Source organism: Perissodus microlepis, chromosome 20 (assembly GCF_051167445.1).
Source record: "Perissodus microlepis isolate ML-2025 ecotype Zambia chromosome 20, ASM5116744v1, whole genome shotgun sequence".
Lineage (NCBI taxonomy): Eukaryota > Metazoa > Chordata > Actinopteri > Cichliformes > Cichlidae > Perissodus > Perissodus microlepis.
The window spans coordinates 5,384,744-5,402,913 of record NC_140480.1 but is presented as its reverse complement, the minus strand read 5'-3'; the positions used below and the strand labels follow the sequence as shown (position 1 = coordinate 5,402,913).

Below are 18,170 nucleotides of genomic sequence, written 5' to 3'. Positions count from 1 at the left end.
ATAAGCCAGTTATCTATCCCAGCTACACTCATCTTAAGCCATCTTTGGTCTAATCAATATTCACCACACACACACACACATGCTGCCTAACTGGAAGATGTCCATTATGTAGAATGCTGAAAAATCCAGAAGTCGGTGTTTATCTGATGGTAAAATGAGTCTTTGTTCTTGGCAGTCAGATTGTAAACTGCTCTCACTGTTTGTGCACTCCTATAGGATCACACTGTCCCCAGATGGAACGCTGAGGCTTGCCAACGTGAGCAAGTCTGATGCAGGCAGCTATACGTGCTTTGCTAGGAATAGATTTGGCATGTCAAGTACAACTGGAAGGCTCCTTGTTACCGGTAAGCTCTCCTGTTAAATAGCAGATTGTTTGTGCGCTCCACTTAGTAAGCAGAATTTTATGCACACTATGGATTAACACACGAGAGCTAGCGTACCGCAAGGACCCGAGTCAATAACTTGTAGTTAAATTTAAAAAAATAAATAAATAAACTTTGAAGTTTTGTGCTGAGGTGTGTGTCTGTACTTTGTAAGGTCTCTAGTCTTGCGATTAAGTAGACTAAATATTTCAGATAATCATTTGATTGTTTTGTTTTTATTTGAAGGGAGGTAATAAAAACAAAAAAACTTTACGCGTGCATTATTGAGTCGTTTTGTCCGGACGCATTTTGCAGCGGCTGCAGTAATGCGCTTGGAAGGCGTTTGACGAAACACTCGATCATTGTTTTCCTCAAAGCAGTTGAGGCAACCAATTTAGTGCAATAAATGAAAGTGCCCTGAGTGGAAGCGGTGAGCACATTAGTGAGGTGGTGTTACAGATGCTGTTATTGTTGAGCGTGTTGTTGTGTTTTTTCATTGGAGTTGAATGTTCTGTGAGTTTCTTATTGGTTTTTATTAATGTGCTGAATGATATTGCCTGCCGCTGTAACTGCCAAGGCCAGTTATTTTTTTTTAAATTACCGGAGTATTTTTTCACAGCCGTAAAGCATTCGGAGGCACAGAGCCATGACCCACACATTGATTATTAGTAGCTTGAGAACTGAGGGGACACTTTTTTTATCCCTTGACAGCTTCTCCAAGGTAAGATGTGAGAGTACAAATCCACTTGCTTTGTGTTGTATCTTCTTGATTTGATTCCTGCCGTTCATTATCTTCACTTTTTGAAGGCCAAATGATTGCTATAGCAGACTTTAAAGCAGCGCTCTTCATTTTTTATTTTTTTGTTGTTGTTGTACTGGTTGTGCAGAGCAGCTCATTACATTAAGTTTTATCTGATCCATGGTGTATTGTAATTGCTATCAGGATTTCTGAAGATTATGTGAGCCGTTTTAGTGGTGGCAAGGCTGCATGTTATCACACATTATTTGACTGAGTTTTTCATGAGACCTTCCTTTATATACACAGGACTGCTCTGCCTGTGACTCACTGTATTGCGGAGCATGATTTTTGTGTCTCGGGAAGTGTTGTGTCACTACTGTGCTCCTATTTCCTGAAAATCAACAAAAGGGCTGCTCATCTGCTGGAAGTGAAAAGTCACCCTCCCCTTTAGAAATGGCTGGCTCTCACATTTTTATTTTTCCTGGGTAGATCCAACCAGAATCATCCAGGGGCCAGTGGACACAGAGATCATTGTGGGCGAGAGCATTGTGTTACCCTGCCAGGTCACCAGCGATCCTGTCCTTGATGTTTCTTTCTCCTGGGCCTTCAATGGACAGCTCATCGCCAAGGGAGACGGTCACTTTGAATTTGTGGGTGGGGTGAGTGACCCACAGCCGTAGTTTTTTTTGTTTTTGTTTTTTCTTATGTGCGAATGGGCACTTGGCACCTTTCCCCATCTTGCTTCACTTCATCCCTGCCATTAGTTTAAAGGGACAGCTTGTGGTTTGACACCCTGGTATTTCTTGGAGAGATAGAGCATGGCAAGTTTTGCTGCACTTGCTGTGATACCATCCTTTTTCTTTTGCTATTTAAATTTCTCTCTGGTGGCAAAGAAGGCTGGGGAAAAGTCTTTGGAATGAAGCGTTATTAGATCATTTAAGACCTCTTAGCTTCTAATTGTATTCTTGTGAATGGAAACATGGCAGCCGTCTTGTCAAAATACACTTCCTACATAGAAATCATCTTGTAGGTAATGCGCTAGTTGCTCAGCCATTGTGACAGGTTGTCTTCTATTTGAGCACACTTCTCTTACTCTTGCTCAGTCTTCTGAAGTCATCTATTTTTAATACGTTGGCTGGTCTCTTCAAATTCTGCTTTGACATGGCCTGCTGCACAGCCTCTTCATAACAGGAAGGAATACGTATTATTAGAGGTGCCTTGTAAAGGAATCAAAGCATGGCAGAGACCCAAATGACAAAACACTTTGAGAACATCCTCGCACCCTTTGAGATTAACCATTCTTCTTGGGTGTGTGTGTGTATGCGTTTGACTGACAATGTTCTTATCTGAAAAGAGACTCCTTCCCCAGAAATGCTCAAATGTCCCCAGTCCAAAGAGATTATCAACTTAACTTTGCTGCTTCAGGGAATTTAATTTCCATAATTAAACCACATTGGCTGTGCTGCCACGTTTTCCTGCCAAAGCCAAGAGAACGATTTCACCACTAATTTACCATTTTCTGCTTACGGGTGTCCTCTTAGATGAGAGCCTTTTCTTTTTTTTGTTTTCTTCTCCAAATGAGCAAAAGCTGCCTGCTGTACTCAGTAGTAAAAGCTTATTTATGTACTTGCTTGCAACAGGTCTTGAAGGTCACAGCACTGACCTCTGCAAAAGGCGGGTAAAGCAGTCGAGACCTTGTCAGACACAAAAACTCAATTTACTCTCTATTGTTTTTGTGAATTTTGGCCTTTTTCTTTTTCATTCGAGCTCATGTTGAACAGCTGTTTGTGACCTGATACTGTATATACACAGAATTTCTCCCAGAAACACTGTGCAGCCACTTTTCCTCAGCAATTTCCAAGCTAAGTACTGTAACTAAAGGATATGCAAACGGTTTTTAGAGCTGCTATTTACTGTGTCTTTATATATGCTTTGCTACCTTTTTTAATAAGCTGTCACGAGGTCCATTATCTTTCATGCTACATAAAGCTCTCTTTCCTCCTTCGATAGAGAACAGCAGGAGATCTTATGATCAGGAACATTCAGCTTTACCATGCTGGCAAATACATCTGTGTGGTGGACACGGATGTGGAGAGTCTATCAGCCGTGGCTGTATTGATTGTGAAAGGTAAGAAAAGCTCGTCTCTGCTCTGCAGTCACCAATTAAAATAGGGCTTACAGCCAGGGATGTTTAATGGGTAAAAAAAAAAGGGAGAGAGAGAAATTAAAAAAAGTAGACTCAACGTAAAGTGGATGATGGATGCAGCCTCAGTAAAAGGAAGTCAGTAGTCTTTAAGTGTTACTGAGCAGAGCAGTGTTAAAGAGATTTCAGAGAGATTACATCGCTATGCTTTGCTGAGAATTAAAATAAAAAATCTTTTGAGGCGTGCAGTTTTCGATAGGGTTTTTAAACTCAAATAGGTTTGTTTTAGATTGAGATTGCAGTGCAACCAAAGTGCCCATATTCTCATCAGAATCACCCTGGATATCATCAGAGTGTTTATTTCTACTACAAGGCGCTTCATTACATCAAACAGAGGAAGCCGCTTTCCTTTTCTCTTGCACTCAGAGATGTTTTTGGAAGAAAACTTCACAAAACTGTGTGAAATTCTAAGAGCACGAGCCATACATTTTTTAGGATGTGTTCCTTTTTCTCCCTCTCCCTGTCTTTTAATGACCAGTTTTCAATATTGTTGCAGTGTACTTGACAGCAGAATGCTTACATGCCTGTCTGCGCTCACTCATGCAGTATGTATAGCTCCTGAGAGACATTATTGTCGAGAGCTACATTTGGCAGAACAAAATAACTTTTGTTATTTATTTCAGGGAGGGGTGTGTTTGTGTTGCTCGTGGAATTGGAGGAGGGATGTTTCGGGGTGGAATCAATACACCAAATAGCCCAGCAAATTGACACCACCCAAATATGCTAAATGTCAGATGAGGTGAGGGATGATTTTAGTGTCAGGATTTGAAAAGGTTGAATCCATAGTTTTATCTTGCAAGGATAACAAGTTGCTATTTAACTTGACGTGCAGAAGCTCTTCTTAATAAGCATTTCTTTACGAATGACTGCGGACAAAGAAAAATAGGAAGTAATGCAGTTTATCCAGCTGGAGCAATATCAAGTCCAGGGAAATGGATTGGCCTCCTGACTGGAGACAAGCTCGAGTGTGACTCAAGATTGTGCATTATTTACACTTCCTGCTCGCAGCAGCTGTCACAGATGTCTCAAAGTTTGGATCGAATAGCTTCAAATTCTGGGTGGAAAACACCACATGAACCATTCAGCAAGCAAACGTTGACATCCCAAAATACAAAATATTAACGCAACACGTGGAGTAGAAACCAACAGATAAGAGCCAGTTTTCAAATGCACCTTTTACATGGGTGAAAGCCGCAATGCAGTGATGATAAAATAGGCAATTTAGGAAAAATATCAAAACTAACAAATAAAAAACAGTGGCTTGACAGAAAAATGGATTAATGACAGTTTTACTATCAAAGCACCAACGTGTAAACAGCGGTTTGCATATAAAGTAGATGTATTTGAAGTCATTTTCATGGTAACATGGGGCATTAAATTCTTCTTTATTTTCCAAAAACGGTGTATTTCATACAGGTAAGACTCACCAGATATCTCATGATACAATATTATCACAACACTTAATGCACAATCGAATATTATTATTGCAGTTTGAGCATTGCAATAACATATATTGTGAGTTATCAACATTTTTTTGAACTGCAAATGATGTCCTCAAAGTTAAACAATATCTGTTTTTCCAAGAAGATAAAGTTATCGCACTGCAATTTTGTTTTTGGTTTTGGGGTTTTTTTTAGGGCAAAATTAGATCAAGCATACCAATCAAAGTACAACATTCAACTCTTTGACAGAGACTCATTCAGACTGATGGCAACATGTTACCAATAACACAGAAAACCTTCGACATTCTCTCTGAGAGTGATTGCAGTCACTCCAAATCAGACTGCAACTGTTTGCAGAAAGGTTACCTCCTATCAGGCAACCTGTGCAATCACTTTGCAATCAAAATGTGTAGTGAGTGTGCAACATTGCTCTGTGCAACCATTTAGTCACCGGAAGCTGAAATCAGTCCCAGAATGTGAAGAAAATTCAAAACAAACAGCTGGCAGCTGCTTTTGTTAATTTTTAGGTGTAAGCATGACTAACATTAACTCAAGATTTTAGTGCATGAAATTAGCCCTTTTGTATATAGTATTCACAGAATATTTAGATTTATGTAATAAAATATTTATATTTAGTGTCCCTGTATCGATAGAGTATCATAATACATGTCTATGCTAGTACTTGAGATTTTTTCTAGGCTTTTTTTTTTTGGGGGGGGGGGGAATATAGGATAACATGCCTTTCTGGATGTCCTGCAGTTTAGGTGTTTGTCTTCAAACTGTTGTAACTTGTAGCTACGTGTTATTAAGCTCGCAGGTGTAAGTATTTACAGTTTGATCAAATCTAATAAGAACTTTAGAGCGGAGGCTCAGATGAAAGTGGAAGATAGTGACAGGACTAAACCCTGATGATGGTGGAGCAGAGTAATCAGATGAGTTCAGTTAAGATACCCTGGACAACTTGTGGAAATGGAAGAAGCATTTGTGATAGACAGGCTGCTGACAGGCAGAGTGAGAACAGTGTCTCCGGGCTAATTGGGCAAAAGTAGTGAGTTGAAATTGAGAAAGAGCTGATTTTGACAGCGTGGGAAAATGAAAGTGACAAAAAAAATAGTAGTAATAGTCCAAATCAGTGGAGGAGCAGAGTCTCCCTTATTGAACTTATAAAAAAGATTGTTTCGCATTACATTTGAAATGTAGCACAGTTCTTTTTTTTTTAAATCATTCAAAGAGGCAATTAAAGAATAAGAACCTCATTATTTAAATAAAATTCACAACTAAATGCACTGTCTGCCATCTCTCATCTTCCCAGAGAAATTGTCCTTGTCTGTCCCTGATTTTAATTGAACTAATTTGTCTAAAGACACTGTCCCATGTTGTGAGCAATATTTAAAGCATTGGGTAGACTGAATCTGCTGTTTGGTTTTGTTTTTATGTTTTTTTAAAGAGTTTTTTCTTCCAATTTAAATTCACTCCCCTTTCTTTTGCGAAGGATGCCGAAATGTTAGAGATAAATAGCTCAAAACCTTGACAAATAAGATCAAACCATTCTGCGTGGCTGTATAATTTAAGAGGAAGGTGAGGAAACATGAAAGCGCAGCCAGCTTCCCCCAGTGGCTGCATTTGCATGTTCTTAAAAAAAAAAGAAAAATCTATTTTAATGTTAAGACAAACAACAGCAAGACGTCTCCTTTCACCGGGATTCTGCAGCAGCACGCATGGCCGTTTACGATCGTGGTAACAGTGATCGTTGGCGTTACTGGCATCAAACATATTGTTACAATCATGTATATTAGTCAGCTCGATAATTTTGCAGGGTGTTATTTACAATCGGGTTTCGCTCCTTTCCTCTCGCAGCGCTGAAGGTCAATGATAATCGCTCCTGACACAAAGACTCTTGAGTGATCATCTGGGTTCTTGTTTTTCACAATGGGTGTGGAAAAAACCCCGTTTTCGATGCCTCACAAACACTCCACTGGGTGGTGATGGTGGCTCTGGAGAAGGTCACAATATAAGGATAATATCACAGTCATTAGCATTCGAACCACTTGGGGAACACTTGTGCTTGTTTGACAGCTGCACCACCACCATCATCATCATTATCCCGAGAGATAGTTTTTAGGGAAATACAACTCATGACAGTCAATGTAACACTTCAGAACGATGTGTTTTCACACTGTTATTTCAACCCGCTTATGATATGCTCTTGTTTAGTTCTGGCACGTGTTGCAGCACATTTTGAGAATTTGGGAAATATTTGGTTGAGATCGGAATAATATCGCCAGTGTCAATAAATACAGCCGGTTATTAATTTTCCCTCAGACAAGTTCACAATGAAAGCTCAGATAGTCTGTCCATATTAATAACAGATTATTTGAACACCCTCGAGACACTGACAGGAGCCTCTTGCCTCAGCCAATGAAATGTAATTAAGAGGATAAGGAATTGATCTTTGATTGTGTGTCCTATTAATATGTATTAATGAGGCCAGTGTATTAAAGTTGCTTTTTTTTTCATCAATAGCCACTAATGAATTTTACAGAGATCAATATCTCTGAAGCCACGGTTTTAAGGCCAAATGTATGAGGGCAGTAACGTCCAAGGCTTCAGTAAACAAAAGGATGTCGCTCAGCAGTTACTTGCTCAGCTTAATCCAATATATCCTTGCATGCATACATAGACATATACATACATGCTGCAGGAGATATGAAAACAAAAGGATTTGTGCTTCCAGACAATTGATTGTTTACTAAAATAATCATGCTACACTTTAATAATTAGTATATTTTGCTTCAGATTAGAAACCACTTCAGAGCTGGTGGGGAGTGCGAGCAGAGCAAGGGGCGTTATTATTCTGCGGTCTATCTCACAGCTCTCTAGTGGTCTATTATTTCTGATGAGCTGACACCTTCATTAGAATAGGAACCCGCAGATGAAACTAAAGTAAAACATCACACCGCTTAATTGGTGGGATAATAAAAATAAATGATAAAACTCTGTTTCCTTGGGGCTGTGAGGCCCCTTTTTCATCTTTTACCTTTTAATTTGACTCCCTGCATCCACTTAGGTTTGCTGTTTCATCGATCAATTACCGGGAGGATTACGGGGAAAGGGAAGGATTACAAGTTGGGTGAATATTGGAGAATAAATCTTGAATTAACTTTTAATACTTTGTGAAGGGCATTACATCTTCTCAGCTGAAAGCTTTTTTCAGAATGTTCTCTCGCTGATGTTGATTGAAAGATATGAAGGCTATATAGCGATATCATTTTGGCCGACGCGTGTGTGTGTGCTTTTCCTTTATATGCCACTAAATGTCATGTTTTCCTTGCAAAACGTGCGAGTATACTATTCTGTAGCGTCGTCTGTGCCTCTGCATGTGCGAATACCTCACAATATCTGTTCTTGTGATTGAGCCAGGCCCTCCCAGCCCTCCAGACTCAGTGACGGTGGAGGAGGTGACAGACAGTACAGCCCAGCTGGCGTGGAGCCCCGGCAGAGACAACGGCAGCCCCATCACCAATTACCTCATTCAAACCCGAACTCCCTTCACTGTGGGCTGGCAGAGGGTTAACACAGGTGACACAGTACTTGACGATAAATTTTCATCTTATAGCACATGAGATATTATTCAGATAATTCACAGATGTCCACAGGGAAATGCTGTTATTTCTCTTCCCCAGTTGGCAGGTGGGTCAGAGTATGGGGTCAGCTAGAAAAAAGGGTAGAGATGGTGCGGATTCATGTTCTTACTCAAGACAGTGAAAGGTCCTTCTTGCTGCTGTACTGTGCAAAAGTGTTGAGCGATCACTGATTCTTTCATATGTTGTTGAGAAAATTGGAAACATATATGAAAATATAAGTGTCATGTTTCGGCTGTGTGCAGGCAGGAGAAGCACCCAAACGCAAAACTCACCACACAGGAATTAAACCCAAAAAGGTGCTTTATTGCAGAATGGCACAAAAAATATAACAAAACTAAACAGGGACATGGATAACTAACACACAGGAAACCACAGCCATGAGGGAGACTACAACACTGACAAAGAGAAACACAGGGCTTAAATATACTGAGGGATAACGAGGGAATGAGACACAGAAGGAGAGCACAGCTGGGAGTAATCAGGCTGGACGAGACAAGAGAGGCAAAACTAGAAACACTGACATGAGACGCGGACCTTCAAAGTAAAACAGGAAACACACTGACTGAACTCTAGACATGTAAACTTAACAGCAACTGGGGAGAGAGAACATAGGAACCTGAAACATTGTACAGAAAGGCACAGTAGACACAACATGGAACACAGGGAAGCCATATTACAAAACCTAAGAAATAAACTATGATAACCATAACTGAAACCTAGGGGAATAACAAACACAGTACAACGAAGGACTCAAAACATAAACCATAATATAAAAACACAAGAACTCAAAAAGCTGGGTCAGAACGACCCAGAACCGTGACAATAAGACAGTTTGTACAATTCTAATGAGATTAAAAGTTGATATCTGGTATGATCGCCTCTCTAGGCAAACCTTCTTGTCATTTCTTTAAGTAGTCTCCAGGAATAGCTCTTCCGGCTTCTTGAAGGACATTCAAAGCTCTTCTTTGCATGTTAGATACCTTTAGATGATCCCACACTTGCTTCACTGTTGGGGTTCTGAGGAGACCAGTCTATAAATGATATTGTTTCATTGTGTGTTTTTCAATCCAGGTATGATTTTTCCTGCAATGGCAACTGCAAAAAGCCAATCAGCTTTCCAAGTGGTATTACATGGTGACTCAAAATTTTACTTTTCTCTGTTCATAATTCAATTAATTTTTGACAAGGTCGCCAACACCACTGGCTAAAATAAAGCCCCAAACCGTGACAGAGCCTCTGCTGTGTTTTGCAGATGGCTATAGACACTCACTGTTGACCTCCTTCTTACCCATCGATGACAATTTGAACCTAAAATGTCAAATTTGGACCTGCAGAGTCTCAATAAGACCTGTAGGGACGCCTCCAGAATTTTTTCATAGGAGTGGCCATATGGGAGCCATTAAAAATATTGGGGTGGCACACCAAAAACAAAATTTCCAGTTTTATTATGCTGTTGTCAAATATAGAGAAAGGAAGAATTATATGCCTGGCTAGTTTCCTGCTGTTAAAGTTGATATCACTGAAAATAGGTACATAAGAAACTTTGAAGTCCATAATAATCTGTTTTAACTGATTGATTGATTTACTGACTAGAAGTCCCAACCATTGCTTTAATGATTCTCAACAGAGCTGAGCAGATGCAGATTAAGATTCACACTCCAAGAATGGAGTTAAGTTTAAGAGCAAACTTGTTCAGGAAAGACAAATAAGTATTAGATCATGTAAGAGTGTGAACTGTTGGCCCTGTGATGTACCAGTGATCTGTGCAGGGATTGGCACCAGCTTTGCTGCAACCTGATATCATCATCATCATCATAGTTTATTTATATAGCACTTTAAAAACACACAAGGCTGACCAAAGTGCTGAACAGTAGAAATATAAGAGATACAGTAAGAATAATATCTCAATGAATCAAATACCTGCAAATAATATTTTAAACAATTACTATTATACTATTACTATCACACAGTCACTTAGGTCACTAGTTCTTTCTCTAGAAATAAGACTTTCAAACACCACACAGAGACCTTCATGTGTTTGAAAACCAACTATTTACTGGTACAAAACAAAATCATCTGGACTAATCACATGGATCAGCTGAAGGGCAGGATGCATCTCTCAGGTCTATCAGCTGGTGGATTTTTTTCCTATTTCTTAAGGGCATGATTTTCAGATACTGTTCGTCTGCTGTAGATAGTTTCTTAGGCCTGTCACTTCTTCTGTCTTCCACTTGTCCTTTTAAGGACACTCTGCACACCACGTTGAGATAAGCCACGTTTTCAGCTAATAGCACTTTGGGAATCACCTTGTTGCTGCAAAAAATATGATTTGATGCCTGTCAAACTGTTATCTTTGGCATTTTTTGGAGATTCAACTAAAGAAATGAGAACAAATTATGTGTTCTTATGAAAGTCTGTTGGTAACAAACTATCTAACGATAAAAAATGTCCAAGTTGTCTGTAGAACACTGGTTCATCCCTTGATTTAGGTGGCTTTTTATGCTAGTGATAAGTGTCTTAACAAACAAAAAACATATATATGGTCAGGTGCAAGGTCTGAACTAAAAAAGAGTGAAAAATCTGCCAGTGTCCAGTGGAGAACTTTGAAATCCTGGGGAGCTGTTGTTCAAGGCCACTTTAAAAATGACAAGAAAATCTGGCTACTTAGGAAAAATATAAAGAGATGAGGCTTGTTTTGGTGGCTCCGTATTTTTTTCATTATTACTTATTGTCACGGTTGTCCCCAAAACCTCTCCGCTAAACAGCCACCACAAAGCAACAAAAGAAAAACACAGTTCAACAGTCCAATCCCCCGGTCCGGTGGCAGCAAACACAGTTCTGCCGACCGACCCGCAGGACGGCAAAACAAGCGGGACCTGCTGTGGGTCAGGCAGTGGCGGCAAAACAGTTCAGGTGGCCTACCTCTACCCCCTTGATGGAAACGCAGCAGCTCCGGCGGGCGGCCACGGGTCCGGCAGCAGCGGCGGAACGGTTCTGGTGGCCTGCCACGGGTCCAGTGGCGGCGGCGGCGCTGCTCCTCCGGCGGCTTGCCCCGGGTCCGGTGGCGGCGGCGCTGCAGCTCCGACGGCCTGCCACGGGACCGGTGGCGGCGGCGCTGCAGCTCCGGCGGCTTGCCACGGGTCCGACGGCAACGCCACTGCTCCGGTGAGCAACAGCGAGGAGTGGCACATGGCCTATGAAGCGCTGGTCGCTGACGTGGACGCGCGAGACGTGGGCAGCGTGGAGGGCGCGCTAGACGCGGAGGTCCCCCTGACTCACTGACCTCCAGTTCTGGCTGAGCGAGTCCCTCCAGACCTCCGAGCTCCTCCGGTGTCAGCGCGGGCTCCACAGGCTCGCTGAGCTCCTCCCGCTCACCGATCTCCAGCTCCGGCTCGCCGAGCTCCCCCGGCTGCGGCGCAGGCTCCTCCCGCTCGCCGAGCTCCTCTGCTGGCAACGCCGGTCGCTCCGGCTCGTTGAGGTCCTCCAGCAGCGGCGCTGGCTCCTCAGCTGGTGGCTTGCTGAGCTGCTCCTGCTCCGGCTCGCTGAGCTCCTCCGGCAGCGGCGCTGGCTCCACCTGCTCCGGCTCGCTGAGCTCCTCCGGCAGCGGCGCTGGCTCCACCGGCTCTCTGAGCTCCTCCGGCTTCTGCTCGCTGAGCTGCTCCTCGGCTGGCGCGAGCACCTCCGGCTCGCCGGGCTCCTGCTCGGGCAGCGCGAGCTCCTCTGGCTTGCTGGGCTCCTGCTCGGGCAGCGCGAGCTCCTCCGGCTCGGGCTGGGCAGGTCCGGGTGGCGACATAGCAGCCGGTGAAAAAGATGGCAGAATGGCGGCTGCAGGCAGATGAGACGACGGCGGTGCTACAGCTGCCGATGGTGAAGCAGCGAGTGGTGTGGAGACCGCTGAATGAGGCGACGCTAGCAGTACTGTTGGCCGGCTTGCAGCAGCGTCAGCGGTGTCACCACCCACTGTAAACAAAAAAGCAGATGGGGTGAGAAATGAGAAAGTGTCCTTATTACTCACCACAGCCGTCTCTTGAGATGTCCGGGAGGTTGGCTGCGGTGAGGAATGCCGGCGGCGCGAACGCCGTTTCCGGGTAGACGACGGGGCCGGCGTGTCAGGCTGAAGAACTTCAGGCTGGCCGAGTGGGGGGGCAGCCTGGATCGGAGAGTGGAGGTGAAGGGTGTTGAGCAGGAATTCCGCCACAATCGGAAAAAGATTGTCCAACACCCAGGGAAAACAAGTCAGTGTTTCCTGCAACCGCTTCTCCACAGCGCAACGTAAAACCTCCGCGTGCGCTTCCAGCCACAGGTCACACTTTGTCTGTCACCTCCCTCCTGAACCTCTCCGAAAAGTCCGCTGGGTCCATCTGGCAGGATCGTTCTGTCACGGTTTGCCAGAGCAAGCCGTGGGGGATGTTGGAGAAAGGACCCAAACGCTGGACTTAGTGCAATGAACAGTGCATTTATTTACAGTGGGGGGTAAATGTACACCACGCAATAGGTCTCCAGAGTGCTCCCTCAACTCCTGTGTTGTGCCTTCTCTCAAGTGCTGGTATTCCGTGCTCTCTGCTCCCGTGCCTACGCACACCCTGTGCGTCCTGCAGTCCCGTGTTCCGCTCTCCTGAGGAAAAAACAACAGACACCGCCGTTATGGCACCAACTCCAGCAGGCATACCCTGACCAGTACTTTAAACACTGACATGGAGTCTAACTCAACGATCCTGCGCCGGAGGAAGCTCCATCGCTCTGTTAAGTAGCTCCCCCGACGAGCCTGATCAGAAGCAGGTGTGTGAGAACCTAGGCGTGACCGGCAGCCGGCAGGGCCACACCCCTCAGGCCTGCAGGTGGCTGTCCTCCATCCTTCAGCCACACCCGCAGACACCCACACGTACACACACACCAGCAAGGAACACAAGAGCACAGTGCAGCAAACATACATCCAATACAATAACAATAATAATGGTCCACACTGCTCACGGACCCCGAGTCCCCGGAACCGGGTCCGTGACACTTATTCATTTTAGCCACTTTGATGACCTTCTGTGTACTCATGCTAAGTCAACACCAGCGTCCTTTTCATCTTTTCAAGTCAAGTCTGTTTTTGTCACAGCTTGGTCCTGAAGCATCTACACAAGCCTAATTTCTACTCCCATCCACAGCCATGAATGGATGAAAACATCATTTGCATATAAAATTGCCATTTCCACCAGAAGTTATTGGACGTAGCAAAGAAACAAAACAGCAAACAAGCAATTTCACTGAATGTGAAACTGAGACACTCATCTGAGAAGTGGAGAAAAGGGAATGTGTTTTATTTGGTACCCTCAGCTTTGGAAATACAAACAGAATCAAACCCACTGAATGGGAAAAAAGAACTGAAGCTATCAACTCTGTTAAGTTCAGAGTAAAAGGACCCTAGCAGAAAATAAACAAAGAAAGAAAAGGACCAGAGGCAAGAGGAGTTTGGAGAAAGACAGACAGTCATTACGCACAGCTGCAGCTTTTTCCCAAGGTTTTCAAAATGTAAAACACTCAAAAAATGTTCTTCACCCTCAGTAAACATGAAGCAATAATTTTGATTAAAATGCAACTGAGATGCACAAAACGAAAGGTTTATTCATTCAAGTAATTAATCATTAAGGTATAAACTCAATGCATTGCAATCAAGTAAATTTCCTTTGACCAGATTCCATTAAATGAAACATTTTACATTGTACTTATGTGGGAAAACTTAAAAATAGGTGCACATGCTGTAATTTTTTATTCGTCTCTTATAAATGTGAGTTTATATGAAAAAGGCAAATACCAGGCTTTTTCTGCATTCTTAATGATCTGGGTCCAGGTGTCTAGAAAAGGTTGAATGCATATACTGCAGTTGTTTTTATTAGTTTACTTAAAAAGGGTAAGGCTTATAATAATAAACAGTATAAATAATAACAGTTATAATAACAATAAATCAGCTGGGGTGAGCGTAAAGGCAGATTTTTACCAGTCATGGCAGATGGCCGGCCCTTCCTGCGCCTGGGTCGGCTGGAGGTTTCTTCCTGTTAAAAGGGAGTTCTTCCTTCCCACTGTCAACTAGTGCTTGCTCATAGGGGATCGTCGCATGTGTGAGGCAATTGAGTTTAACTTAAAAGTATATTGTACAGATTTTATATAAAAAAGTTTGACCTAAATGAGAAAGTAGGAGTTGCTTCACAGTAAAATTCCTGTAATCAAATTTTTACCAATCCTGCAACTGTTTGTAACAAAAAAGAGGCATGATGAATTGACGTGATGAAGTCAAATGCTGATCACAGAACTTTCTGAGCACTACAGAGCTTGTTCTGGTTTTCTGGACTGCACCTGTTTTGGTTCCCTCTTATTGGTTTTATCCAATCTCATTATGGCTTAAACAGTCCTGTAATTTAAGTAAAAACGGTGTAAAGGCTGCATTTCACAAAAAAACAACTGCTTGGTTAATGCGGTGGGGGAAAAATCACATCTAAAAAGCTTAGATGTTTCCCTCCGGAATTAGCTGAGAGCAAAGCAAAGCTAAAAGGAGAGAAAACACTGGAGATCAACACAACTGAGAAATCACTTATGATATCTAACATTGGCCTGTATGTGCTGGAGGTGTACATTGGCAGCTGTTTGCTGAGAAGCTGCGTCAAGCTTGCGACCTGTCCAGGGTGTACCCCGCCTCTCGCCCTAGCGTAGCTCAGATAGGCTCCTGACAAGGACAAGGTTAAGACAAAGAGAATGAATGGATAGATGGACATTTGAGAACACCACAAGGAGTCAGCTTTATCACTGTAGCTGTTTGTGCTGTACCGAAGTAGCGAACAAATGTCATTGCACGTTTCAAGCCAATGGCTGTAGGTTTTTTATTGGCATTTCATTGGATCCCTCAGTGTTACTATCAAGGAAGACGCCGCTGTACACAGCAGGGCTGGCAGTTAAACCATTTACTGTCCTTTGTCCTTTGAAATCCGCTATCCTCCAGCCACCTTCTACAGTCATGACTCAAAACCAGCTTGCATTCAACACTTTATTGACCAGTCTACGCTGCTTAAACAGTGTATGTGTGCATAATTGTTCTCTTGCTTTAGTTGTAGCTGTTCACTTGTATACATGTAGGCTCTTGCAAAGACCTTCCGTCTGCAATGTTTTCTTTTATTCTTAGTCCCGGAGATAATCGATGGGAACACACTGACAGCCACTGTGGTGGACCTCAATGCCTGGGTTGAATATGACTTTCGGGTACTGGCAAAAAACAGCGTTGGTGTTGGAGAACCCAGCCCAGTGTCCGTGAAGACCAGGACAGAGGATGCAGGTACAGCGTATTGATTTCCCTTTTTGTGCTGTAGCTTGCCTTTATATATATGTGTTTTTATACTGAAATGTGATCATGGTCTGTGTTTTGTAGTTCCAGATGCAGTGCCAGGTGATGTGGGTGGAGGTGGTGGAAGCAGATATGAACTGGTTATCACGTGGGAGGTAAATCATCAGTCTTATGCTCTAGTCTGTTATTCAAAGTGCCCGGAGTCAGTGTCGTTTTCATCTTGAACGAGGTTCTAAATATTCCTCGCTAAACCAAAGCACCTGCTCTGTTTTGCTTGTGGGTGTCATAAATTTGGGGTCAATGGGAGTCTGTCGTCGCTGTAATTTCTCAAATTGCTTGCATGTAAGGCAGCGGCAGCGTATACAACAGAGAAGTAAATCTGACAGATATTCTCATTTGTGAGTCTCGGATCTGTGATGAATTACTGTTCAGACTAATCTACAATGCTCAAATATAGCAGTAAGGAGTCGAATGGAAGAATAACAGTGCCGGCATTGTACAAGTCATTACTTTCTATGTTATCTCATCATTGGAGATTTCCCATTTCATTATATACAGAATAACTTTTCATTTTAAAAGCTGCACGGATGCTCGGTAATGAGCGTGGGTTTTTAAAATGGCATTTTTACTGCTCCTTTTATTTCATCAGGTGGGTTGCAAAAGCAATTTGTGGGTCATGCACTTTTTTTGACATTATGAGAGACGGTGGTGACTGCGTGAGTCCGGCGGTGGTGTGAACGTGAGTGGTTTGTATATGTTTTAATATCACTATAGTTTTGTGTTTCACTCTCAGCCTGTTCCCGAAGAACTACAGAATGGTGAGAGCTTTGGTTACATCATCGCTTTCCGCGCCTTCGGAGAAGCTAGCTGGACTCACGTGGCCACCTCAGCCCCTGGCGCGTCGCGCTACGTGTACCGCAACGACAGCATCGCGCCCTTCTCTCCGTTTCACGTTAAGGTTGGCACTTACAACAGCAAAGGACAGGGTCCCTTCAGCCCCGTGGTCACCATCTACTCTGCAGAGACAGGTAAAAGAGTGGACGTGAGTGGAATCTGAGCAAAGCCCCCAAAGTAGATTTTTTTGTTTTTTTATCGGATTGGATTAAAAGTGCTCGGTAGATAAAAACACACGCAGCAAACTCTTTATATGGACGAGGTACAAAATCATGGGAACACATTTATGTACGAACCAGCAGATTGCCTTCAAATATCACCACTGTATTAAAATGCTGCGCCACAGTAAAAACTGGTTGGCATTTAGATCTGTGCTACCTCTCAGTATGCTGAAGGGTGTGGGGTGGGGGAGTGTCTCTGTGTGTAGTGTAGTGTTAGTCAATTTACCAGCAGCACCTGTGTGTGATGATTCATCTGAGTAGAGATCAAAAGAATGTGCACAGTTATAAATGTAAAAATTGAAGAGATTTGTTCTGCTCGTTTCTGTGCTTTTAGAAGACGGCAGCACAGCTCAGTCTCCCGTTGTCTGTTTTCAGAGCCAAGTGAGAAGCCAGCGGGAGTTAGGGCCAGAAGTGTCTCAGCCTCTGAGATTGAGGTGAATTGGCAGGCTCTCTCCTTCATCCCTGAAAGGGTTCTGGGCTATGAGGTACATTTTACTCTTTTAAATGGAAATAGAAATCACACACACATTCTCACAAGCAACACGATTCAAATGCTCACCATCAACCCCTGTTGTACCTCAAAACCATCACTTCCAAACTCTGCGTCGCCATGGAAATGGCTGTTTCACTTGTTATTGCCAAAATTATACAGTTCTGTGTGGCAACACGACAGGAAAACATGTCAGGGCGTTTTCAAGAGAACAAAAGAAAATTGCCTGGCCACATGCCTTTTCATGTTGCTGTCATTCATGGGATATCATGATAGCAATATCGGGCCTTGTGTCACGGCACTGGGAAATGCTACACTGGAAATGCATGGAGCACAGCACAGCACAGCAGCAACACGGGTCTAGATGTGGTGTGTTTTTACTTTCCTCTGAGTAAAACATTAAACTGTTACACTTCAAACCAGGAACTGCTGATTTCATCCTGTCTTATCTTTAAAAACTAGGACACCCTGATTGCCTTGTCCACATACCTCTGATGGAATAATCAGGATGATCAAAGGGCTTTAATGAAAGATGTTGTTATTCTTTTGCTCAATAAAGTCAAAGTTGTTTCCATAACTCCATCTGCGAAAGTAGATTTCTTTTTTTACTCTTTTTTTTTTATTTTGCTGTTTATATCTGAGCTGAGCTGATATTAGACATTGAATAATGATGACGGAAAAGTGAATGACTGCTAAAAAAGGATTTCATTTGGGAACATTTATTTCCAGGCTAATGGCTTGGATAATAACAAAAATCTCTTACGTTTATTTTAAATACATTTTGCTGGCACTCGATCTGTAGCATAACTGTTTAAAAGCCATTTTTAATCAGGCAGCTTTCCATTAAAGAAAAAAAT

General features: G+C 42.8%; 1 protein-coding gene and 1 pseudogene across 1 annotated transcript in view; one reads left to right on the top strand and one right to left on the bottom strand.

Annotated features, from left to right (window-relative positions):
• Window positions 1-18,170, top strand: part of cntn3a.2 (contactin 3a, tandem duplicate 2) — a 45,432-nt gene that overhangs the window by 17,097 nt on the left and 10,165 nt on the right. Inside the window, exons 12-19 of the mRNA XM_084916073.1 lie at window positions 217-344; window positions 1,591-1,760; window positions 3,112-3,229; window positions 8,167-8,325; window positions 15,550-15,699; window positions 15,793-15,863; window positions 16,502-16,736; window positions 17,199-17,308. Of these exons, the coding sequence (XP_084772199.1) occupies window positions 217-344; window positions 1,591-1,760; window positions 3,112-3,229; window positions 8,167-8,325; window positions 15,550-15,699; window positions 15,793-15,863; window positions 16,502-16,736; window positions 17,199-17,308 (1,141 nt within the window). The remainder of the gene's footprint in view (window positions 1-216; window positions 345-1,590; window positions 1,761-3,111; window positions 3,230-8,166; window positions 8,326-15,549; window positions 15,700-15,792; window positions 15,864-16,501; window positions 16,737-17,198; window positions 17,309-18,170) is intronic.
• On the bottom strand, window positions 11,141-15,386 carry LOC146363913 (uncharacterized; annotated as a pseudogene).